General features: G+C 38.1%; 6 protein-coding genes across 13 annotated transcripts in view; 4 read left to right on the top strand and 2 right to left on the bottom strand.

Annotated features, from left to right (window-relative positions):
• The first annotated feature begins 257 nt into the window (after window positions 1-257).
• Window positions 258-6,330, top strand: LOC116016518 (neutral ceramidase 1-like). 2 transcript variants are annotated; one of them, XM_031256824.1, is made up of 11 exons: window positions 258-389; window positions 514-675; window positions 1,411-1,801; window positions 1,966-2,174; window positions 2,703-3,044; window positions 3,716-3,980; window positions 4,064-4,334; window positions 4,431-4,556; window positions 4,849-4,912; window positions 5,182-5,348; window positions 5,596-6,330. In XM_031256824.1, exons 3-11 carry the CDS (start codon window positions 1,464-1,466, stop codon window positions 6,142-6,144), a joined length of 2,331 nt encoding a protein of 776 aa, XP_031112684.1. In that variant the 5' UTR covers window positions 258-389; window positions 514-675; window positions 1,411-1,463; the 3' UTR covers window positions 6,145-6,330. The 2 variants fall into 2 exon arrangements, with proteins under 2 accessions (XP_031112684.1, XP_031112685.1); XM_031256825.1 differs by having other exon boundaries at window positions 264-675; window positions 1,474-1,801.
• Window positions 6,331-7,053: 723 nt separating this feature from the next.
• LOC116014713 (mitochondrial uncoupling protein 2-like) lies at window positions 7,054-11,694 on the top strand. 5 transcript variants are annotated; one of them, XR_004097458.1, is made up of 10 exons: window positions 7,057-7,516; window positions 7,719-7,949; window positions 8,022-8,100; window positions 8,186-8,319; window positions 8,387-8,485; window positions 8,676-8,780; window positions 9,314-9,388; window positions 10,062-10,148; window positions 11,043-11,221; window positions 11,334-11,694. XR_004097458.1 is itself a non-coding variant. In XM_031254655.1 (9 exons), exons 1-9 carry the CDS (start codon window positions 7,451-7,453, stop codon window positions 10,662-10,664), a joined length of 909 nt encoding a protein of 302 aa, XP_031110515.1. In that variant the 5' UTR covers window positions 7,054-7,450; the 3' UTR covers window positions 10,665-10,981. The 5 variants fall into 5 exon arrangements, 4 of the variants coding, with proteins under 4 accessions (XP_031110515.1, XP_031110517.1, XP_031110514.1 ...); XM_031254655.1 differs by lacking the exons at window positions 11,043-11,221; window positions 11,334-11,694 and adding an exon at window positions 10,590-10,981 and having other exon boundaries at window positions 7,054-7,516; window positions 7,761-7,949; XM_031254654.1 differs by lacking the exons at window positions 11,043-11,221; window positions 11,334-11,694 and adding an exon at window positions 10,590-10,981 and having other exon boundaries at window positions 7,056-7,516.
• Window positions 11,695-13,090: 1,396 nt separating this feature from the next.
• LOC116014974 (serine/arginine-rich splicing factor SR45a-like) lies at window positions 13,091-16,146 on the top strand. Its single transcript, XM_031254949.1, has 7 exons — window positions 13,091-13,190; window positions 14,103-14,125; window positions 14,219-14,311; window positions 14,416-14,527; window positions 14,704-14,853; window positions 15,248-15,311; window positions 15,402-16,146. Exons 2-7 carry the CDS (start codon window positions 14,103-14,105, stop codon window positions 15,995-15,997), a joined length of 1,038 nt encoding a protein of 345 aa, XP_031110809.1. The 5' UTR covers window positions 13,091-13,190; the 3' UTR covers window positions 15,998-16,146.
• LOC116014973 (calmodulin-binding receptor-like cytoplasmic kinase 2) lies at window positions 16,112-18,037 on the bottom strand. Its single transcript, XM_031254947.1, has 6 exons — window positions 17,785-18,037; window positions 17,440-17,681; window positions 17,165-17,333; window positions 16,984-17,073; window positions 16,592-16,893; window positions 16,112-16,516 (listed from the first exon to the last, which is right to left on the bottom strand). Exons 1-6 carry the CDS (start codon window positions 18,002-18,004, stop codon window positions 16,208-16,210), a joined length of 1,332 nt encoding a protein of 443 aa, XP_031110807.1. The 5' UTR covers window positions 18,005-18,037; the 3' UTR covers window positions 16,112-16,207.
• A 586-nt stretch (window positions 18,038-18,623) lies between these two features.
• On the bottom strand, window positions 18,624-21,991 carry LOC116014972 (probable anion transporter 4, chloroplastic). 2 transcript variants are annotated; one of them, XM_031254945.1, is made up of 8 exons: window positions 21,443-21,991; window positions 20,580-20,806; window positions 20,090-20,453; window positions 19,900-19,944; window positions 19,646-19,792; window positions 19,412-19,549; window positions 19,265-19,298; window positions 18,624-18,981 (listed from the first exon to the last, which is right to left on the bottom strand). In XM_031254945.1, exons 1-8 carry the CDS (start codon window positions 21,884-21,886, stop codon window positions 18,797-18,799), a joined length of 1,584 nt encoding a protein of 527 aa, XP_031110805.1. In that variant the 5' UTR covers window positions 21,887-21,991; the 3' UTR covers window positions 18,624-18,796. The 2 variants fall into 2 exon arrangements, with proteins under 2 accessions (XP_031110805.1, XP_031110806.1); XM_031254946.1 differs by having other exon boundaries at window positions 20,580-20,769; window positions 21,443-21,578.
• Window positions 21,992-22,261: 270 nt separating this feature from the next.
• The window catches only part of LOC116015041 (acyl-coenzyme A thioesterase 13-like), a 7,847-nt gene continuing 7,094 nt past the window's right edge, over window positions 22,262-23,014 (top strand). The window contains exons 1-2 of one of the 2 annotated variants that reach the window (XM_031255027.1): window positions 22,262-22,555; window positions 22,704-22,844. In XM_031255027.1, the coding sequence (XP_031110887.1) occupies window positions 22,361-22,555; window positions 22,704-22,844 (336 nt within the window). In that variant the 5' untranslated portion in view covers window positions 22,262-22,360. The remainder of the gene's footprint in view (window positions 22,556-22,703; window positions 22,845-23,014) is intronic. The other variant, XM_031255029.1, reaches the window with a different exon arrangement.

Raw genomic sequence — 23,014 nt, 5'->3', positions numbered from 1 at the left:
ATCTTAACAAATTAACACTTTTTTTTTTGAGTAAAAAAAATAAAAATTAACACTTTGATACTTATAACATCCTAAAAATGTATCAATTTTTTTTAATAAAAAAAGTATAAATGTGTCACGCTTTAACTGTGAAAGTGTGAATTACTCGAACTGAAAATTTAGAAATAATTTAGAATAAAAATTTCCTTCCATGCCACAATTTTGTCCCAACAAAAGTGGCAGTGTGAATTCTTTTACGGATTTACGGACAAATCCGGAAAAACTGGCAACACAAAGAAAAATAAAAAACAGAAAGAGAAGAGGAAGAAGCTTCGTTTATCCTGATCGATAAACCCGGCAATGAACTTCAACTACCATAATTGTCCATAAATAGTACAATTACCCACAGAGTGAGCTCTAAGCAACAAGAAATTCCGCTAATACTTTTGACTCTTTCGCTAATGAGCAACCAACAGTCTGTATTTATTCTCTCTAAGCTCAAGTAAACCGCAACTTAATCTCTCTCTCTTTCAGCCCGTGAACTCGATTCTTCGACGGAACTGAAATCGGAAGAGGCGGAAGCCAGGCTAAACACAAACGTGCAATTCTCGGATTCCTCTTTCTGCGCTCAATCGCTTTGCTTGGACGCGAGATCGTCATTCTTCTCCGGTTTGTTTGTCTTCTGCGGTGATATCTGTAAGTATCTGATTTTTTTTTTCTTCAGCATTGTAGTGGAACCAGTATGTTTTACTTGGATTTTAAGATTTCTGACTGTCGAGCAGCTAACATTTAAATATTCCAGCATTTACTCCGTTTATCTATGTATATACTGCGAAAAAATATATTATAAGTAATTTATTGGGGAAAATGTGAGATCATCAGTCTTATCCGATTTGTCTTCTGCAGTGATGTACGTGAGTATCTGAAACTTTTATTTTCTTCAGCATTGAAGTAGAAACCAGTATGTTTTACCTTGAATTTCTGATTTCTGACTATCGAGCCCCTAACATTTGAATTGTTCCAGCATTTTCTCCCTTTTATCTATGTATATATTGCAAAAGAATATTTATTTTTTTACTTAAGTAATTTATTGTGGAATATATATATATATATATATATATATATATATATATATATATATATATATATATCGTTTTTTGATAGTTCAGGCCTCAAATTTGTTCAGTGCTATGATATGGTCTATGGCTCTAATTTTGAAATTGGATGGATCATTTAAAATTAGATTAAGTACTACTACGTATTTAGTTCAACTTGTCTTACTAGTAGCGCTTGAAATAGTTTTCCATTTCTAGGCAGATAACAGGTTATCTGGTTACTTGGTTAGGATACTCCATTTGATATATGCTTTTAGTTTTAGAGGATGCGTAAGTGTTTAACATTATCTCATTTTCTGAGGTTGATTTGATGCAGAAAAATGTTTAAATAAGTTAAAACTGTGATCCAGCTTTGTTGTGGGAAAAGTGATGGGGTTAGGTTCGCTTCTCAAGCTCAACATGCGGAGACTGTTTGTTTGGTCGTGCCTGCTACTGCTATTGCTGCACATAGATGGCAGAGAAGTGGATGCAGCTTCTAAGTACTTAATTGGGCTTGGGAGCTATGATATCACAGGGCCAGCAGCTGATGTTAACATGATGGGGTATGCTAATTCGGAACAGACTGCAGCTGGAGTTCACTTCAGGCTGAGATCTCGTGCATTTATTGTAGCAGAACCACAGGGAAACCGCATTCTATTTGTAAATCTTGATGCTTGCATGGCCTCACAGATTGTTACCATTAAAGTTCTTGAGAGGTTGAAAGAAAGGTAGTCATTCAAACCTTATTAGCTTATTTTTTTGCCCCATTATTTAATTCTCTAAAGCTAATTGGTTTTGGACTTTTATATTCTGATGACTGATGATATGCTCTAAGTAGCCAACTGTAATTTAACAAAAAAACTTATTACCACAAGTATCTTTTCTTCTCCAGGTATGGGGACCTCTACACAGAAAAGAATGTTGCCATTAGTGGTATTCACACTCATGCTGGCCCTGGGGGATATCTACAGTACGTAGTGTATATAGTAACGTCACTGGGATTTGTCCGGCAGTCATTTGATGCTCTTGTCGATGGAATTGAGCAAAGCATCATTGAAGCTCATGAAAACCTGCGGCCTGGATCAATATTTGTTAATAAAGGTAATGGTGTGGAGTTGCTCTCCTCTCCCATTCTAACCCTGTATGCGTTTAGCATTTCACTGTGGCAGTATCCATACATTCTCTTGTAATTAGAATGTTCAACACTCCATAGTAATAACATGTGCTAGGGCCCCACTGATTTTCAAGAAAGAACCTGTGCAAATGTTCCATCATAACTTTAAGGATGCATGCCATAGTTTTAGAAAGGATATTTTCATCCATTTCTATCCTATTCCCCTTTATTCATGGTAATTTTTCTTTAGATTAACCAAATGCCTCTGTAAGGAATGTTCTGCCAGTCCTCTCCATGGATACCCAACATTGATCCCTATTTCTCACTACCTCATGTTTTTTGGGGGATCTGTTCTATTTGTTCAGCATTGACCAAAAGTAGCTAAAACAAATGTGCAAGGGCTATCTATAGTAACATTTCATATAGCTTCCTTTTGCTACATTTTATATTGGAGTGTGTGACTATTCTTTACCTAACCATATTATCCTTATTAGTTTTCGGCTTTTATTAAACAGGAGAGCTGTTGGATGCTGGTGTGAACCGCAGTCCTAGTGCATATCTGAATAATCCCTCCGCTGAACGTAATAAATACAAGTATGATGTCGATAAAGAAATGACCCTACTAAAGTTTGTAGATGATGATTGGGGTCCAGTTGGTAGCTTTAATTGGTTTGCTACCCATGGAACTTCAATGGGCCGTACAAACTCTCTAATAAGTGGAGACAACAAAGGTGCTGCTGCTCGATTTATGGAAGACTGGTTCAGCCAGAATAGTATTGAAACCGAGGTCTCTAATGTAACCAGAACTATTAAATTGCCAAGAAGGATCTCAAACATCATCCCTATTCATGAGAAGCGTAAGATCTTTATCTATTCTACTGCACATGACATAATTCTTGGAATCAAAATATGAAAGACTGTTTGAGACTGCTTCAATTTATGATTATGAAGTGTGTAGTCTGCAGAAGATTTTTCTAATTCAAGCTGTAGAGCTTCTTTGATTGCACTGTTTGACACTACTTGCGTTCATAAACATGAATCCTGTAATCTACAGAAGACTTTGCTCATTTCTTAATACTGGCTGCAGATGATTCTATGTTTGCTCAACTTTGTTTACTTAAGTAGTTAAGTTAAAGAATGTGCATACAAGATTTGTGCAATATGCTTTTGTGGACTTACATGATTTAATGTAACAACTATTAAGTTGGAACAAGGAATTTCTTTACTCTGGAAGGAAAGGTAATTGACCTGGACCAGCATAGGAATATTAAGGAAGAAAAAGAAATAGAGCATATTGAAAATTGGAAGGAAAAAGGTTATGGCCATATTTTTCTCTTGTTTGGTTTTCATCCAAGACTACTTTGGAGATTTCACCTGCACTATTCTCTTAAATTTGAGTTGCTTTTAAATAGAAAATGTATGTTGATGAATGCTTGATGGTAAAGTTATATCTTATGTTGATGAACATTTTGTAGAAAATGGAGCTAAGGGTTAAATTGCTAAACTTTTGGGTGTTATTATAATGCAGATCATGAGTTACTGGAACTTGCTGCTTCCTTCCAGTCTTCTTCGGGTAAGCTAGCTACCAGGCTCACGAGTGTTGCTCGACGTGTAAGGTCTGCACTCAGGCTTGCTGACAAGCCTAGATTTGTCTCAGCATTTTGCCAAACGAACTGTGGTGATGTTAGTCCAAATGTACTTGGTGCTTTCTGTACTGATACAGGGTTACCTTGTGATTTCAATACCAGTACATGTAATGGGAAAAATGAGTTATGTTATGGACGAGGACCAGGGTATGCATTATGAATTTTACACTATTTAGGATTCCCATTTAGTTTTAAATGGATGATAACTTCTTCTCTTGCTTGAGTGCCAGATACCCAGATGAGTTTGAGAGTACTCGTATCATTGGGGAGAGACAATTTAAAAAAGCAGTGGAACTTTTCAATTCTGCATCAGAGCAGCTGAAGGGGAAAATTGATTACCGCCACACCTATCTGAACTTCTCCAACCTTGAAGTGACCATTCCCAAAGAAGGTGGTGGTACTGAAGTTGTAAAAACCTGTCCTGCTGCCATGGGGTTTGCATTTGCTGCTGGTACAACTGATGGTCCTGGTGCTTTTGATTTTACCCAGGGTGATGACCAGGTACTGAAGTTGGATAAACTATGTGCATTCTGTTCTAGAACAGACTAGCAAGCGGAGCTAAAATGTACTCATTTTCTCTAACTTGATATTACCTAGGGAAATGCATTTTGGAGAGCGGTACGTGACTTACTTAAAACTCCTGGTAAGGAACAAGAGGAGTGTCAGCAACCAAAACCTATTTTGCTCGATACTGGAGAAATGAAGTTGCCTTATGATTGGGCTGTGAGTTTCTTCCTTCCAATGCCAATTAGCTCTAATATATCATCAATAGAAACATCATCATGCATATTCCTGAGTTGCTTCCTAATAGCTTGGTGGGGATGGTATAGCTGTTTGACCCATGGGGTCGGGATGTGACCTTTGAGTCCTGCCCTTGCTGGCAACCCCAATAAGCCATTGCCACCCTGTTCAGTGGGTTTGCAGTAACCATCACTCCTTTCCATTTTATTTACCAAAAATAATGACAGGGACTCGGGGAGTAACCTTGACTTACTTTTTTTAATGATTCTTGCAGCCTTCAATACTTCCAATCCAGATCTTAAGAGTAGGACAGCTTGCAATTCTCAGCGTACCTGGAGGTATTTCTCGGATTCAGTGTCTTGTTAACTATCATGGTTATGTTCTTCATAACTCAATCTTCATAGTATCAAAGGTCAAATTTTTTAGTAGAAATATTTGTGCTTTCAATTTTTATTTTATTCATGTCTAAAGATCCTGAAGTTTTGCAGTCACCTCACCTCTAAAAATACCTTAAAACTAATTTTGATCAAAGTTTACCTTTAATCTGTATGCGTAAAGTTTGCTACTTGGCAGTCATAGTATTTTCATCTGTTTGGTTTTCTATTAGAATTCACTACAATGGCTGGGAGGCGTCTACGAGATGCAGTAAAAACAGTGCTCACAAGTGCTGCGTCAGAATTCAACAGTAATGTTCATGTTGTGATAGCTGGGTTGACTAATACATATTCACAATATGTTACTACGCATGAGGAGTATGAGATACAAAGATACGAGGTTAGTTGACTGAGTTACAACATGATTTATGGAACACAATGGTGGTACATGCCACTCGCTTTTGACCTTCACATGGAACTAATTTCTTTATGATACTCCAATATGTTTAAAAAGTTAAAACTCAAATAAAAATCTGGTACATAGAATTATAGAAACAGAAATGCTTAGGCTTGGGATGTGGAGGGAGCTAGTACTACCGGTTTCAGAATTTGTCTATTTAAGTATCCACATATTTGAACATTTTCAGGGTGCCTCGACATTGTATGGTCCACATACACTGAATGCCTACATTCAAGAGTTTAAGAAGCTCGCAAAGGCCACGGTAACTGGTCAGTCTGTGGAAGCAGGCCCCAATCCTCCAGATTTACTAGACAAGCAGCTAAGCTTCTTGACACCAGTTGTAGTGGATACAACACCACTTGGCACTAGCTTTGGAGATGTCGTGACAGATGTTCCTAAAAACTCCACTGTGAAGAGGGGAGACCTGGTGACAGTTGTTTTCCAATCAGCATGCCCCCGAAATGACCTCATGACTGAGGGTACATTTGCCCTTGTGGAGATCCTCCAAGGAAAGGACACCTGGCTTCCTGCGTACGATGATGATGACTTCTGTCTTAGGTTTATTTGGTCAAGACCCGCTAAACTAAGTCCTAAAAGCGAAGCAACCATAGAATGGAGAATACCCTCCTCAGCCACTCCTGGTGTATACAGAATAAAGCATTTTGGTGCTGCAAAGTCTCTTCTAGGCTCCATTAAACACTTTACTGGTACATCAAGTGCTTTTGTGGTCGTTTAGTGAAGACTCTCTGCTGTTTTCTCGCTTGTGTCCAATTACACCAGTATCATGCGAGTGTACTGAAGCAGTTAAAGCAATAGCTCCCACACGTTTTATAGATATAATTACAGTTCTGCTATTGCAAAATATAATTATCAAAACAGTTTATTAAACCCATTTGTTCTACAATTTGTACTCGACTATATCTACATTCTTGTGTGAGGATATGAATGGGGGAGAATGGCAAGAGAGTTCTTATTAAAACGAGGAGAGAAATAACCTACAACAATATAATCTTCCATCGAAAGAGGATGAATAATGCCTTTTGGTGGAGAGTCAGAGCTAAGATTGCACCATTGTTTGTAAGGTGAACTACTGTTCATTTTTTAATATATTAAAATATTATTTTTTATGTACTAAAGAATCATTATTTGATATATTATTTAAAAATAACTTTTAATACATTAAATTAAATATTTAATATACAAAAAGTAAATAATTATTTGTGATTCACGGTATAATTTGTCGAGTCAGAGCTTAATGTGCAAATCTTTTTCATTCGATAGCAATCCACACTGAGATTTTTTATCTGGCCGGCTATTAAAAGTAACTTGTAACTAATTTTTTTTCTTTCCGTATTACTGACTCTACTACAACTTTATAATGTAATATAAAAGTAACTAGTTATTAACGTTTAAAAAAAAAACTAGTTATTAACAATAATAAATTAATAACCTCTTTTTTCAATAATGTCTATGTGAAAGGAATTGATGGCAACCACTGTCCTTAGATTAAAAGCAACCAATCAAATTCGAACAACACATTGTGTCGAACTATTATGACTTGTCCTACCTTTTTGTAGACAAGGTCCAGCAACTCAATTACTAAAATCTCAATTCAACAACCAAACAACCCGAAATTTAAATACGGATTACGGAGTAAAAAAAAAGTGTGTGGTGCAGTGTGTACTGTGTACGAGGAAGCCAAAAATAAAAATGGTTGTTTCATTCCACTGAAAATCTGGAATATACAAGGGACAGTCATTATTCAGACTCATTTGACTTTGATACCTTTCACCAAAGCTGCACATGCATTTTAGTTGGAGCCGAGCAGCAGGCGCTATCTGAAACTACCACACCGGCGATTGGCGGCAGATCCAATAGGGGAGAATCTTTCAACCGATCACAGCGGAGAGGGATCAAACGAAGCCTATCGTCTACGCCTTTACTTGTTAATTACTCATCATAATTACACTCTTAATCGCTCTTCATGCACATCTAAACACTCTCCGCGCAAGTCGACCGCCGCTGGATTTTGCTTTCGAATAATGGCGTACGAGATCTCTTTCGCCGGAATATTCGCTTGCAGCGCCTTCGCTGCCTGCTTCGCCGAGGTAATTTTCCGATTTAATTTTACCGCATTTTCGTGTTTCACTGTTTCTGTTGTCCAGAATGTCAGTGTTAGGCTTCGCTATTTAGTGATCCGTGTTGAGTAGTTAGTGATGTCGGCGAGACGGTGGCGTTAGATTTATAGAATGGCTGTGGTTTGGTGATGCTAAAATTTGAAGTGTTTGTATTGATTTTGATATGTGGCAGTTCTGTACTCTACCTTTTGACACATCAAAAGTTAGGTTACAGCTGCAAAAGGGGGCGGCATCAGGGCATTCAGGGGAAGGAGGAGGCGGTGGAGCTAAGTACAAGGGCTTGTTCGGTACTATGATGACGATTGCTAAGGACGAAGGAATTTTTGCCCTTTGGAAGGGCGTTATACCTGGCTTACATCGACAGTTTCTCTACGGGGGCCTAAGAATCGGGTTGTATGAGCCTGTGAGTGTTCAACTTCTTGTTGTTGAGCTATTTTTCTTCATTGCTATTTGTATTTACATATATGTTTGGCAGGTTAAGGCCTTCATCATAGGCAGTGATCATGTTGGAGAAGTTTCTTTGTTCAGTAAAATACTAGCTGCTCTATTAACTGGTAATTTATTAAAATTTTAGGGCTAAACTATATCTCTAGCTGTAATTTCAGTTTATAACTAAAGTTGATTTTTATTGCATGAAAGGTGCTATTGCAATCGCTGTGGCTAATCCCACTGATCTTGTGAAAGTTCGACTTCAGGCCGAGAGTAAAGCACCTGTTGGTGCACCTAGGCGTTATATTGGAGCTATGGATGCATATTATACAATAGTGAAACAGGTATCAACGGACAATTATATAACCAGGCTGACCTTATAAGTTTGAGCTTAACTGTTTAAAATTATAGGAAGGATTGACAGCTCTATGGACGGGGCTTGGGCCAAATATTGCACGAAATGCTATTATAAATGCTGCCGAGCTAGCTAGCTATGATCATGTTAAAGAGGTAATAATTTTTTATTTTTTATTTCTATGGATAAGCTTATTATTTACTACTCCGTATTAAGCATTAGCAGTTACTGAATGGAGTTTATCATATCAGTAACTCTATTCAATAACTATTAAGCATTATCATATTGTCGTATTTCACAAGCTTGACCAGTGAAATAACTATATTTTACCATTTCTTTTTGCAGACAATCTTAAAAATTCCAGGGTTCACTGATAGTGCTTTAACCCATATTCTGGCTGGTTTAGGTGCGGGATTTTTTGCAGTTTGCATTGGCTCTCCTGTTGATGTGGTAAAATTCCTAAGAAAAATAGAATCATAAATTTATCGTGCTCTGATGTACTATTTTGTTGCTTATTACAGTAATATGTTGCTGCGAAATATTCCCAGGATGTGGCCAAACTAATATCTTAAGCAGTAATGCTTTTGAAGCGGATAACAAAATACTTGACTCAAGTAGACTGTTAACACTTGACCTCACTAAGGCACTAAAAGAGCTTGCATATCCCCCAGGATGAGAAACCTAATTAGCATATGGTTTATCATTAACTTTCTTCCAATTTATCCTCTGAATCTCTAGTTTTCTATTGTGTCAAGTTCTTCAAATTCTTAATCAAGTACATTCTGAAAGTTCTGTGAAGTCTATAGTATATACCAGCAAAGTCACATGTATAATAATATTACAGATAGCCAAACAACACAAAGTGGGTAGTTCTGTTTGAAGTTTATTGAGGATGGAGATGGGGAAAACGACTATATGTACCTGTTCTTTGACTTCATTCCATTCTGATAATCTGATGTGTATAATTATTTTCTCTTTTCTAGGTGAAATCTAGAATGATGGGAGATTCATTTTACAAAAGCACTTTTGATTGTTTTTTCAAAACTTTAAAGAATGAGGTATACTTCTTTCCCTTTTAGCACTTTAATGGCATCCACAATGTGCATAAAAACTACTTTTTTCTTTTTTGCATCTGTCATCTCTTCTCAACAAACAATGGGCAAAATCATGAAAAATATCATCAATTGCATATATTGTAATTTACTTGTTTTTGCAACAAAAACATTTAGAGGAAAAGTCATCCTTTTTGACAATGAAAAGAAGTTAACTTCTCTTGATTTATTGTTAGATGCTCTTTTGAAATTCATCCTGGTGTTGGAACTTATCATGCCACTGAGTTTGCCTGGTCTTTCTTCTCTCCTTTGGGCCTTGCAACTGTAATTATAAGATAGATATGTATATGTTGCCAGTTAGACATTGAAGGATCAAGTAATGATAATTAGTACAATACAACACTTGAATATTACTCCGTCATATTTTTTTCATTTCTTTTCACTATAGAATTTCTGCATACAATCATCTTTGATCTAAATTTCAAAGTTATGGTGGGCTGTATGCACTAGCTCATACATGTGAAATTACTTTCTGTCTAGTTTAAAATATTTATTTTTTGATGCATTGGTTTGTTAAGACGACTAGATCTTGATTGATATGTGAACATCATATGAATAGCAGAATAGTTAAGAGGTTTGAGAATTTCAAATGATTTATCGTGAGTAATGCATTTTGCAGGGTCCTTTTGCCTTCTATAAGGGGTTCCTTCCCAATTTCACTCGACTAGGATTATGGAATGTTATCATGTTTTTGACTTTTGAGCGTGTAAGTACATATTCCATCTCGCCAAAAGTTTAATGTTTTAAACATATATCTTCATACAGATTTTGAACTAGCTAAGTTAGCCTCGCTTGACCTTCGGGAGTGATGCTAAGTAAACGAGCTTACGAGCTTAGGAAAGAACTCGTAAGCCGTGTATGGAACTTGGATTGCTTGAACTCTAGAATTGTTGGCGTTAATTACAAATGAGCCCCTCAAGGGGTATTTATAGCCATTCCACTCCTATGGCTATTAATCTAGTTCTAGAACCCTCCCTAATTTCAAACCTTGGAAAGGTGTAGCAAAGTGCCCCGAGCGTTACAATAAGCATAAGCATGTTAATAGCATCTAGTCTAGATTTTATACAGCCAGTAGTGCTATTTGCCTGCCATTTCTTTAGTCAGCTGAGTTACTCAAAACATGTTTGTGGCAATATGTTGGTTTCAGTTTGCTAGTTGGGTTTGGCATAGCCGCATAGTAGCCACGCGCGCACCTTTGATCATTAGGAAATGTCATGGCTAAGCTTTGGAAACAAACCCTGAAAACAGATGTAATTTTGTCCACGCACATCTTCCTTCCCAGATCTGCAGTCCAACTATTAGTTTGATTTGCTTCTTTTTCTAGGAGTCTGACTACACTAATCTTTTTGTGAGAGAAACAGTCTTCTACAAGCTATAGTCATCTTTCAATTTAATCTTCTGCTTATGATTGTGAACCTGCGTATTTGACATAAGGTCATCAACTTGCTGAAGGATTTGGTGGTTTTATTTTTCCTTTCTTCTCTAACTGATTGTAATAAAAGTTTACAACATTATGGTTACTGATTTTGTTGTTTTGAACTGTGCTTTGTAATTTATAATAACTGTTCTTTTATTTTTATTTGTTTTTTTTTAATGGCAGGTCAAGAGGTTCTTCTTCATATGAGAAATTAAACTAAGCAAGGATTTTTTTTTAAATAGCCTCAATCTGGAAATTCTTTTTGTGTGAAATATTAGGTTGCTCTCCTTGCAAATAGTCATTCCACTTGGGTATGCTGAGGAGATTTATTTATTGAAGGAGCATCCTGGAATGCCCTTTTGGTAATATAGGCCTTGTGCTTTTCCTCTCCCAGTTCATTAGTTGATGAATCTTGAATAAACAGTAAAGATGAACAATTACTGTAATACTTATGATAGAAATTTATGATTCTAGTACTCAGGAAGAGAATTACCACTCCAAGAGGCCATTTGAAGACACATTGAGTGAGATTTTACAATTGCATAGGTAGAACCGTAGAAGTCTTCAACATGGTACACCTATTCATTGTAAATCGAAATTACCAGATTGCTTCATCATTTGGAAACTAACGTATTCACATTGCGTTCCTCGTTACTGTGTGCTCATCTCATATTCCGAGATTTGGAAGTATACTGTCTAGAGCATTCCGATGTAGGGATGACCACGCACCGGGTAGTGTAGAAACTAGAAACTGAACTGGAATCCAAAAGGTTTCGGTTTTGATTTGATGATATTTTGAGTACTACTGATTCTATTACATTATTCTATTACATTATAGTATCTGTTCATCCTACTTTCTTAACTTGTTAAAGTACCAAGGAGTCAATGTTACCTCCATTGAGGCTCGATCTCATGACTTTTCATATGGAGAAGTCACTACATGTCATCTGAGCACAATGTGTTTGACTTGGTTTGATGATATTAAGAACTGAAATTGTGGATTCTGGTTCCAAACCCAAAAAAAAAAAAGGCCAGTGGCCACTATTAATTCCTCGGCATTATCATTTCAGTGATACATTTGGTACATCTTAGTGATACATCTTGTTTGTAAAGAGGAAATTACACTTTTAGTTTTAAGACTATAGAGGTCTTGTTAATTTTAGTATTTTTTACTTTAAAAATTAACAATTTAGTCCTGTAAATTCAACGGGTAGCTCAAGTGACAAATAAATTTTCTTTGTGGAGAAAAAGAATTTTGGGAGAACCTAAATTCGATTCCCACAAGCGATGATTCTCCTTGGGCCGACTCTCGTGCCTCTTGTAAATGAGACAGAGGGAGTATATTTTATGTGTATTTTGAACTGGACAAATTATTGCATGGACCATGGTCCACACAGCTGTGTGGACCAAAAATAAAAAATACATTATTTTTATATTGAAGGTACATTATTTTTGTACTGTAGGTACATTATTTGATCTGTCAAATAATGTACCTACAGTACAAAAATAATGTACGTTAAAAAAAGTACCTACAATATAAAAATAATGTACCTTCAGTACAAAAATAATGTACTTTTTATTTTTGGTTCACACAATTGTGTGGACCATGGTCCATACAATAATGATTGTTTGAACTGTAATTCACATAATTAAAGCGGGGGCCAAGTATAATCCCATAATCATTAGTTGAGCTAGAATGGGACGTTGGGGGATAACACTAACGGCCCATATGTAATGGGCTAAAAGATTGACGCAGATATTGGTGGGCCACTCATAGAGAGACTCTATAAAAGATTAAAAGACCTCAAAAGTCATTATTACATGGATCATGATATATACAATGGTGTAATTATAAATAAAAAATATATTATTGAAATATTGAAAATATACATTATTTTGTATACTTTGGATTATCACGTCATTCGTGTTGAAAGCGAAAGCTAGCAAGTAAAATAATTTACATTCAATACATAAATAATATACTTTTAATATATTAAAAATGTATCTTGTATTTAGAAAAAGTACATTATTTAAAAATATATTATTTCGTATAATATATATTAGTACACAAATAATATATTTTTAATATATCAAAAAATATATTTTTAATTGTCTACAAAGCACTCTGTGAATCATGATCCAAATCATGAAAATTTAACCATAATTAAATGAAATTTCGCATCCGCTTCTCCAGAAACTTCTATTCGAAGCGGAGTATATAAACCGTCCCTACCTGTGCGGATCCAGACTATTCGAGAGTCTTTCATATCTCAGAGCCTCAGACGTCCCCCGGAAGAAGAGAACTGTGCCATTCTACCAAAGCTAATTAACGTAAGTGCTTCTCGATTTCTTATGATTTCTGCTTCAATTTCTGAAACGATTACGTTTTGTTTATGTATATATATCTTTCTATATAGTGCGTCGAATTTGTCCATGTGTTATTTATATGGAATTGAAGCTCGATTGATTTGATTAGATGTTATAGCATTTTATTATGGGCTGCATATTATTATGTTGGATTAACGGGAAACGATGTGAATTCTTGCGTTCCTAAAGATGGCTTGGTATTTTATGATTACCTTTGATTATCATTTTCTTCGATCCAAAGCTTTTCCTTATGATATTTTTGAGTTTGTTGTTCATTGGTTCTTTACGATCATGTTTTTTAACCTTACCAATGGAAATTGTTTGTCACATCTGCCATAAATTGTAGCAATTTAATTCTTTTATAGATCCTTGCCACAAAATTTGTCTAATAGACATTATAATGAATATTACAACTATTGTGCAGAAGGGAATTTCCCAGTAAGACATGCTTATTGTCATGAAAATAGTTTTCTTTTTATTTGGCTTGTGAGTAATAATTGGAAACAAGAATGGAGCATACAAAATTAAATTGGCATCACGCATCAAATTTCTCTTCCTCTAATCTGTGGGTCCAACTTCTTATGCAAATGCTAAACTATGAGTCTATTTATAAGGGGTATTAAACATGAATTTGCATGCATTTGGACTCAAAGTTGAATTGTATTTTATAATTGTGTGCATTTTTGTTTTACATATTATTCAATGATCATTTCTTACTGATGGGTTATGTGGTGTGCCTGAGATCTTCACCTTTTAGTTTAAATTGTTTAACATATCACAATCTAATACAGTACTCTATTACCCTGAAGAACAATTTATGATTTATCAAATTACACACTGATTCTAACAAGCTTAGTTTTATTTATCTTTTCACAGATGTCGTACTCCAAAAGATCAAGGTGTGTTCTGAAGTAGATATTTTTCTTCTTCTCTCTTCCCTCTATAAGTTGTCATCTCCTTCATTGTGCTAAATAATGCTAATTTTCCGTCAGGTATTCACGCTCTCCTTCATACAAGCATTACAGCAGCAGATCTGTCTCAAGGTCCCTCTCTAAGTCCCCATCTTTATCAAGGAGCCCATCAAGGTCACTTCATTGCTCTGGTCCATTTACATTTTCAGAGGATATATATGAGTAAGATTTTTCTGTGTCTTTTACTTAATATGTGGTGTGTTTGGTATGTTTTACAGGAGTCGGTACTCAAGTGAATCTGAAAATCCTGGGAATAATTTGTATGTAACTGGACTTTCAACCCGAGTGAGAGAGAAGGATCTTGAGAAGCATTTTTCTTCTGAGGGAAAGGTATGCATGGATGGAAAGCCACACATCTTGCTTCTTCTATACAATGTTGCATTCCTAACTTGGTTAATTTAGAAAAATATGTGCCTATTTGGCATGTGTTTACATGCATTTGTTGGTTTTGTTGCACCTTGGTATATCTTCTATCTTACATTTGTGAGTTGTTGTGTTCTTTTCAGGTTGAAGATGTTCATCTTGTTGTTGATCCATGGACCAGGGAATCACGTGGATTTGCTTTTGTGACAATGTCCAAACTTGAAGATGCTGACAGGTGCATCAAGTATTTAAACCGGTCTGTGCTTGAAGGTCGTGTTATCACTGTTGAGAAGGTAAACTGCCATTATCTGTTTGTAACTCAATTCTCTTATTTACACCTCCTTTATTTTCACATCATACTGATCATAGATCTATCAATACATCATTCATTGCTTCCTCCTAGCTTATTGAGTTTGAAAGTTGTTTGCTTGTTTCGCCTGAAGTTTCTGTTACAGCAGGGTAGCTGTGTGTAGAGCAGCTCTTCACCAAAGTCAAATTAACAAATCAAATCAAACTCATCAAGCAAACAGACTATTTAGTCAGAGGGTTGTATGCCCTGCATTTCTCTTTTTTCCTTGCAATGTTGCCTTGCGACTATATATAATTTTCTATAGTAATTTTGGCATTCAGAAGCTTTTAGTCATTGGAGGTTTTGCTTTGTGATCTCATACTCTGTGACTGGTGCAGGCTAGGAGGAGAAGAGGCCGCACACCCACTCCCGGGAGGTATCTTGGATTGAGAACCGTTCGTGGTATGATAATTCTGTTGTTGATACTGAGCCTTGACTTGGTAATTTTAGTACTCCGTATGAAACACTGACGATATCTTTTAATTAATGCAGAGCGACGTTCACCAAGTTATTCCAGGAGTCGCTCTCCCCGGTATTCTTCTGAGCGAGACAGGAGCAGGAGCAGGAGCAGATCATACTCCCCGTATTATAGGCGCAGGCGCAGATCATATTCACCACATTATAGTCGCCGTAGCCGCCACTCTTACTCTCCATATGGCCGTGGTAGATCCTACTCGAGATCTGTGTCCCGCTCCCCATCCAACTCTCCTTACTACTCTAGGTACCGTTCTCCTGATGATGGCTACTACTATAGGAGGAGCAGTTACCGCTCTCCTGATAGAGATTATTATTACCGAAGAAGCCAATCCCGGAGTATCTCACCACCCAGGTATCGAAGGTACAGGAGAAGTTACTCACCCAGTGTATCTCCAAGGCGCCGCAGAAGAAGCTACTCCAGAAGCGTCTCCCCGCCATCAAAGGACTTGAGAGGCTCCTATCGCAGCATTTCCCCGAGTCCCAGGAAGAGTTCTAGGAGAAGTGGTTATGATAGTTGCTCTTCTAGAAGCCATTCTAGGAGGAGTACAAGTGCATCTTCAAGATCTCATTCCAGATCTGTTATGTCCGATTCTACCTCCCCGTCGCCATGAACTTCACCTGTTGTGTAGGAACTTCTTTTTCTTACATAATTGTGGACTGAGACTAGTGTGTATCGAGACTTACAGAGCTTAACCTCACACTTTATTTACTGGCAAGTGTCAACCTGTCCTCAATAATTATATTTTATTATTTCTGTGTGTTGCTGGGTGGTACAGCCTTTGTTACAAGTGTTTTCAGTACAAACAAATAATGAGAGTAGTTTAAGTAGAAGCAAACTTAAGTTTATCGCTAAAATCAACACCGGGCGTGGGGGGATTTTTCCCTACAAAAGCTGTGTAGTAAGATGCAGAAGCAGCAGTGGAATGTACATTTCGATCTCTGAATTCTTTCCTAATTCTCCATAGCACCTCTGCACATTTTCTCATGGATGGCCTTGCCGATCTTGAAGGCGCAACACATAGATGTGCCAGTTTAAGTACCTTGTCCACCGCCTCAACGGAACCTGGACTTCTTCGTAATCTTGGATCCATAGCCATTACAGTATCTCCTCTTTTTAGTATCTTCAACGCCTGAACACAAATATACAAAAATTACTATAACACTCTTCTTTACATATTGTGGCACTCTTCAGAAGCTTAACTTACCCATTTCGTTGTTAGCTTCTCATCGGAACTGAATGTCTGTTCAATTGGACTTCTCCCGGTAACAATCTCGACCAGCAAAACTCCAAACGAGTACACATCACTCTTCTCGGTTAGCTGATATGTCTTCAAGTACTCGGGATCCAGGTATCCGGCTGTTCCTTTCACCTGCGTGGAAATGTGAGTGGCACCTGCATCTTCTTCTGCAGCTAACCGCGCAAACCCAAAGTCTGAAACTTTGGCATGAAAGTTGTCGGTGATGAAGATATTGGTAGACTTTATGTCTCTGTGTATGATCGGAGGATCTGTAATAATAATACAGACAAGAGTGAATGTGAATCCTCATAACACTTCTCGCGAGTGTTGTAAATAGCATTAGATAATAGTGATAGTACCTGTGTACATGTGCAAATAAGTAATGGCGTGTGCTACATCAATTGCAATGTCTAAACGCTCTGCCATTTCAAGGCACTTTCCCTGCGCACCTGCACCATATATACAAAACCCCTTCAGAAATCTTAGCAGATAGATACATAATCTAATCTATTTATTAGCTGTAAATTTTCACTGTATTACCATCCAAATGTTCCCGGAGAGTCCCATTGCTGACATACTCAACAACAATGATCTTCTCATCTCTGTGCTCCAAATACCCATAGTACCTCACAAGGTTCAGATGCTCAATCTTCGATAAAACCATGATTTCATTCTTGAACTCTGCTGTCAGACGATTATCATAATTATCCTGCCCATAATAACTGTACTATTGAGATTAACCAGAACAAAAATAAAAAAATAATGACAGAAAGAGACAAGATTTAAGTGGTTTGACAAAGAACATATTTACATACCTTTCTAGCCCGCTTAATGGCTACGCAAGATCCATCTCTGAGCTTCGCCTTGTACACGGTTCCAAATCTTCCTTCCCCAATCTTATTAGACGCAGAGAAATTCCCAGTCCCCTTGCAAATTTCATCGAAAGACAAGTCAACCGTGCCCAATTCCCCACTAGCAGACGCAGCAGTAGAAGATCCTCGGGAGCTCGAGTTCCTTAATCTCCCCAAACCTTTCTTCTCGCTCCCGGCAGAACTGTCTATTGAAACACCAAAAAAACAAAACAAAACAGAATCAAACATCGGGATTATTAGTTTCTGCACTGACAGTAATTTTAAGGTTAATTAGTAACTTTGACTCACATGAAAGGTCCCTGATGGGGGTCTGGGTTGTCCTGGTCTCGCCCTCGAGAATCTTGGGCTTTGGCCTCTTTCGCCAGAAAAGAAATGCTGCGGCGAAAGCTCTTTTGGAGGCTTTGATGAATCTGAAGAAAGGGTAACTTTTGTGGTTGTCTGTAATGGCGGATTTGCAGAGCTGATCGCGACTGACGGTCGCGGGAGAAGGCGACGATTGGTTTCTCATTTGCTGGGTGAACTGGCGTGTTACTGGGTCCGTTCTGGCATCATTTGTTTAAGCTTAATAAGGGACAAGGCGGCTCTTTATATTTGCGTCAACAATTACTAATTTACTATAACGTGACTTGTTCAAACCACTTGTCAACGTTGTTCGTGTCGTGGGAAAGTTAATTAGCTCAATCCAACTGTCAACTAGAAACACTATCCTTTTTTGGAGTGAGACACTTTCAACCCAAGAGTGTATATTAGGTTAATTTTGTACTATAACCTTAGAATATTCTTAATAAGTATAGGTTTTGAAGAATTTTTGCAGGTGTGACTAGGAAAGAAAACATAAGTGACGGAACTCATGGAAGGCAAAACACACAAAAAAGAGGAAATTACGAGCCCGCTATATTCCATGCGCCCGGCTAGGCACTTTTAATTGCATCTTCAACTTTGGTGGGGTCCACTGTGTAATAAAATTCAGTTCTTTTGCTAAAACTCCTAATCTTCTCTCTTCCCCACATGTACATCAAAATATGCAAAAATCATCTAAAATTCACTATTCTGGATGACTAAGATCACAAGGAGACAAATCAGCGTAAATTGCTAACCAGTTCAAATTAAGAATTCAAGGATAAAGATGACGATGCCCAAAAGCGAAAATCTTTATTTGAAAAGTTGATAAAGATTACTCCTTGACAGAGTGACAGACATTGATTCCCACATGTTTTTTCTGGGAAATTAACATCTTCTTCCCATGATTTGTATGGAAGCCATGGGGGTGGACAAGAGATAAAATTAAACATCCTAGAATCTAAGTGGTTTCATCAAAGTCCACTTTCTCCCCTGTGGAAAAGACATTGTAGAAGACAGCAGCAGAGAAGTACAGAAATGCTGTGAGCAGCAAAAATCCCTTGAAAGAGCCAACCAACTCCACAAAGAAGCCAGCACCAACAGTCCCAATGATGGCTGCTAATGTCCCTCCTGTGTTCGATATACCTATATATGTATACAGGCAAGAATAACCATTAAAACGCCTAATAAATGTATAGTCTCATTATCAACACTTCATTCAACGTCTAAAAAAGAAAAATTATCATGTAAAACGCCTGAATATTGGGGGCAATGGCAATCCCCCATGTGGTTTGCCAGCTATTAATCTATCACATAGGAACGAGTTTACCTAGCATGCACACTCAGATAGTGGTTACGGTTTCTGTCGTCACACAAAATTAATAAATGTCTAAAAACATGTCATTCAACGCCTAAAAGGAGAAATTACCGTGTAGAACGCCTGAATACTTGGGGGCGATCTCCTGGTCATGGAGGAAGCGAGATCAGTTACTAGCTAGGTAGCATGGAAACGAGAAACAGAACACAACTGATCGATCTTTGAGAATTTCCGTGCATCAAACGTGAACTTACAAACCTGAAAGTTAACGAGGAAGCCGCAATGACTGAAGGCCTTCAACCCAACAGCTAAAGTCAGCCAAGCAGATGCTATTACTGGAGTTGGAGCAGTGGTTAAACCAACAAGAGCAGTGCAAGGACCAAAGAAACCAATTGACTACAGAAAAAAGAAGCAGAAAATATCCATATCAGATGCAATCAACTTTAATTTCATTCACACTCTGATCTGCAAGTATGATAGGAATAACCATACTTGCATGACTTTGCGGGTAAGTGTAACACTTATGCCACTTTGGATCATCAAGTCTGATAAAACGCCAGCAAAATAGCCCATCAACGCCATCACGCTCCATGGGACAGCGCTAAACCATGCCGCCTGTCTGAGATCAACATGGTATATCTACAACGGAGGGGGAATATAGGAATCTCCAAAGGTTATATATAACAACACCTCAAGTCATTCGAGTCTGAGATAAAGAAACACAAATAAAGGTCTTGTTTTCTTACGGTTTTGAAGTAGATTGGCATCCATGAAAGTATAACAAAGAAGCCCTGCATTGCAAAGATACTAATAAGCTTGCAGCAATAGTTACACTCAAAACGCCTTTTTTTTGGGTTTTGGGATTCGTTTAAACAGGTATAAGACATTCAAAAGACTCATCTTTGAATGTTAATAGCGACAAATAAAAGAACTTACCCAGCTATGCATGGCGTTTGCAACGATTAAAGACCACGTTGGTGGCTTAGAGAGCAAACGCCTGAAAGGGGGAATCACTTTGCCTGTTTTCGTTTTACTGTCAACAGCATGTCTCGGTCCCTTGTTCTGTATGTACTGCAATTCGTGTAACGAGATTTGATGACTCCGCTCAGGTGTGCTGGAGACTGCAGACACCCAAACTAGCACCCAAAGGAACCCGCACAATCCGAATATGACAAATGGTCCAAATATCCCGCCCTTGGACATAAGAATTGGGGAAAGCGTGAGTCCAATTGCACTCCCGAGTTGAAATCCAGCCATTGCAAGCCCGACAGCCCTCGAGCGTTCTGTCTGAGGAAACCATCTAAAAACAAACATTTAAAGAAAAAGTTCACAGTTTTGATCCTACAAGAAACATAGCTAGTACTCCGTACTATTTAGCAGACGATGATAACCAAATAAACTCAGAGGGTTCATATGTCTTGAATACCTTGCAATCATATTGTTCATGCAGGGCAAAGCCACGCCTTCAGCAATGCCTAGCAACATCCGCATGAGAAGGAGCATCCATATCGAAACTTCTGCAGCCCACGGGGTTAGGAACGTGGCTAAAGACCACAGAGCCACGCCCCAAGCCATGACTACTTTGCCACCAAAATAATCTGCTAGAGTCCCTCCGGCTATTGGTGATATTAGGTAACCCCAGAGAAAAGACGACTGCCATTAGTATATATACATATTCATCAATCAGAGCAACACAACAAACACTTGTTTCTGCTTATGTTGTAATAGACATAGCACACTCCTTTAGTACTTGCATTTGCATTTTTCTATAAGAAGGTTGAATACTATAAACCCAAACCCCTCTTGATGCCTTCTCTGCTTTAACTTCACATGCTCAAATTGAATGTGCATTGACTTAAGTACCAAGAATTCTACATAGTTGTATGTAGTTTGCAAAGATGTAGCCTGAGTTTATAGTAAATGTATTTGGTTAGACAATTGGCTTCGTAACCACAATGTTCCAAGATTGACTCTTCAGGACTGTCTATTGGTCTTTTTTGTTTGAGTCAGTTAGTTATGGACAACCTAAGATGATTTACCTACTTGTGGTCTTTTGACAACTATAGTCACAAACAGGCTTCATCTAGAGACCACCTTTAAATAGGGATTGCAGGCTTTCGTAAGTCAAAGATTACCATTAGGGTACCACATTTGGCCTCAAGTAGGACTCTAAATGAGCCGAGCTGCTCGGTCAAATCTCGGTGAACTTTGAGTGGGCCCTCAAGTATTATTTTCAATAATGGAACTTGAAACAATTGTAATATTTTTCAAGTTAAAAGAGACAGGAACCTGAACAACGCCGGCGAAAGATTGACGCCACGCCCGGGAGACCGACAGCGGAACAATGGCCACCGACATGACAACTCGATCGGCGTTACACAGAGCTAAAGCCAAGCCCACCATAGCCACAACTTTGACTCTCTCCGACGTCACGAACTCCACCCAGCTCGGCTCACGCACACCGGCGGCACCGTCGGCGGTTGACGGAACATCACTAGACGAAGCTCTGTTTCCGTTTCCGTTTCCGTTCCCGTTCCCGTTCAACCAGAGAGTCCGAGCCAGGTATTTCGGCGGCCCCACTAAAGCAAAGGACTTAGAGTAGCTCTTGCTCGATGAGCTCGCTGCCCGTGACGTTGACTTGACGATGAACGACAGCGAGGGTTTGGAGGGATTAAGGTTTCGGAGACTGCCGGGAATCAACGTTGTACGCCGGAGAGCCACCGGAGAATCCATCGTAAAACAGTAGAGTAAGTGATCCCCAGATAGCCGACGAAATGGTGGTGAGGAGAATTGATTGAATTGGAATCTTGAGATTAAGTGGAAAAATTAAAATTAGAGTATTAGGTAAAGATAAAGCAGAACTGTAGCTTAAATCAGAAAAGATAGCCTTAAAATATGTCCAAATATCACTTTCATCATTATCTTAACCTTCATAATTTCATTAATACAAACAAAAAAACACCATTTTATTTCACGAAATTAAACCTGCAGTAAATTCTCAGAAATGTTTTGTGTTACTGAGAGCAAGAAGTTTACCCAGATTAAAGCACGGGATTGAGTAATCACTATCACTAATCAAGAAGAGAAGAAGAAAAGTTGGTCCATATATATAAAGCAACATGCATAAAATGTGAGGAAAAGTAAAAGAGAAAAGTGGGGATAAAAAGGTGGGAGAAGAAAAGATTGAGAGAATGATTGAGAGAGTGAATGGAGAAGGCGAAAGAGAGTCTGGAAGCGAGCGAAGAAGAAGCGCAGAGAGTTTCGTCGCTGAGCTTCACTCCTCACCGCCTCGGAGTCGACGTTACCAGTTTCTACCGCTACTTTTCCCTCCGAGGAATTCGGGTCGACCGTTACCGACCCGGTTTCATCTCCTGCACTTTCAAAGTCCCGCCGCGCCTAACCGTAAGAGACCACGGCCAAATCCTATCCTCCATAACTTCCGATCATTCTCTTCATTAACTCATTTGCTACTATCAATTCTTCATTCGATGATAATTTTGTAATTTGGAGAAATTGATTGAGGCTTTTGAATTCGGATTTGAATATACAGGATAAGAATGGGAAATTGGGATCGGGGGCGATCGCTACGCTGGTGGATGAAGTGGGATGTGCGACGGTGTATGTGGAAGGGCTGCCGTTTAACGTTACTGTTGACATTACAATCAATTACGTCTCTACTGCGAAGCTTGATGTGAGTTTTCTTTTCTCCAGAATTTCTCTCAGATTTTGATTGTTTTTATTCTCTGTCAAATTTTGGCTGCTACTGTGATATGGAGTTCAAACAAATACATGATGATCAAAAACTGAGATTTCTCTGAAATCTGCCTGCTATCCTTTTTTTTTTTTTTTTTTTTTTTTTTT

The sequence above is a fragment of the Ipomoea triloba genome, chromosome 4 (assembly GCF_003576645.1).
Source record: "Ipomoea triloba cultivar NCNSP0323 chromosome 4, ASM357664v1".
Lineage (NCBI taxonomy): Eukaryota > Viridiplantae > Streptophyta > Magnoliopsida > Solanales > Convolvulaceae > Ipomoea > Ipomoea triloba.
This window is presented reverse-complemented; position numbering and strand designations above follow the sequence as displayed.

Excerpts from the sequence above, each read along its gene's own strand:
- LOC116014713 (XM_031254654.1), top strand. The coding sequence starts at position 7,451 with ATGGCGTACGAGATCTCTTTCGCCGGAATATTCGCTTGCAGCGCCTTC. Across the intron at positions 8,101-8,185 it reads ACTAGCTGCTCTATTAACTG|GTGCTATTGCAATCGCTGTG; the intron begins GTAATTTATTAA and ends ATTGCATGAAAG. Across the intron at positions 8,781-9,313 it reads TTGGCTCTCCTGTTGATGTG|GTGAAATCTAGAATGATGGG; the intron begins GTAAAATTCCTA and ends TCTCTTTTCTAG.
- LOC116016518 (XM_031256824.1), top strand. The coding sequence starts at position 1,464 with ATGGGGTTAGGTTCGCTTCTCAAGCTCAACATGCGGAGACTGTTTGTT. Across the intron at positions 1,802-1,965 it reads CTTGAGAGGTTGAAAGAAAG|GTATGGGGACCTCTACACAG; the intron begins GTAGTCATTCAA and ends TTTCTTCTCCAG. Across the intron at positions 4,335-4,430 it reads TTACCCAGGGTGATGACCAG|GGAAATGCATTTTGGAGAGC; the intron begins GTACTGAAGTTG and ends GATATTACCTAG.
- LOC116014973 (XM_031254947.1), bottom strand. The coding sequence starts at position 18,004 with ATGAGAAACCAATCGTCGCCTTCTCCCGCGACCGTCAGTCGCGATCAG. Across the intron at positions 17,682-17,784 it reads CCCCATCAGGGACCTTTCAT|ACAGTTCTGCCGGGAGCGAG; the intron begins GTGAGTCAAAGT and ends GTGTTTCAATAG. Across the intron at positions 17,334-17,439 it reads CCATTAAGCGGGCTAGAAAG|GATAATTATGATAATCGTCT; the intron begins GTATGTAAATAT and ends TATTATGGGCAG.
- LOC116014974 (XM_031254949.1), top strand. The coding sequence starts at position 14,103 with ATGTCGTACTCCAAAAGATCAAG. Across the intron at positions 14,126-14,218 it reads TCGTACTCCAAAAGATCAAG|GTATTCACGCTCTCCTTCAT; the intron begins GTGTGTTCTGAA and ends ATTTTCCGTCAG. Across the intron at positions 14,312-14,415 it reads TTATCAAGGAGCCCATCAAG|GAGTCGGTACTCAAGTGAAT; the intron begins GTCACTTCATTG and ends TATGTTTTACAG.
- LOC116014972 (XM_031254945.1), bottom strand. The coding sequence starts at position 21,886 with ATGGATTCTCCGGTGGCTCTCCGGCGTACAACGTTGATTCCCGGCAGT. Across the intron at positions 19,945-20,089 it reads CAAACGCCATGCATAGCTGG|GGCTTCTTTGTTATACTTTC; the intron begins GTAAGTTCTTTT and ends TTTGCAATGCAG. Across the intron at positions 18,982-19,264 it reads GTATTCAGGCGTTCTACACG|GTATATCGAACACAGGAGGG; the intron begins GTAATTTCTCCT and ends ATACATATATAG.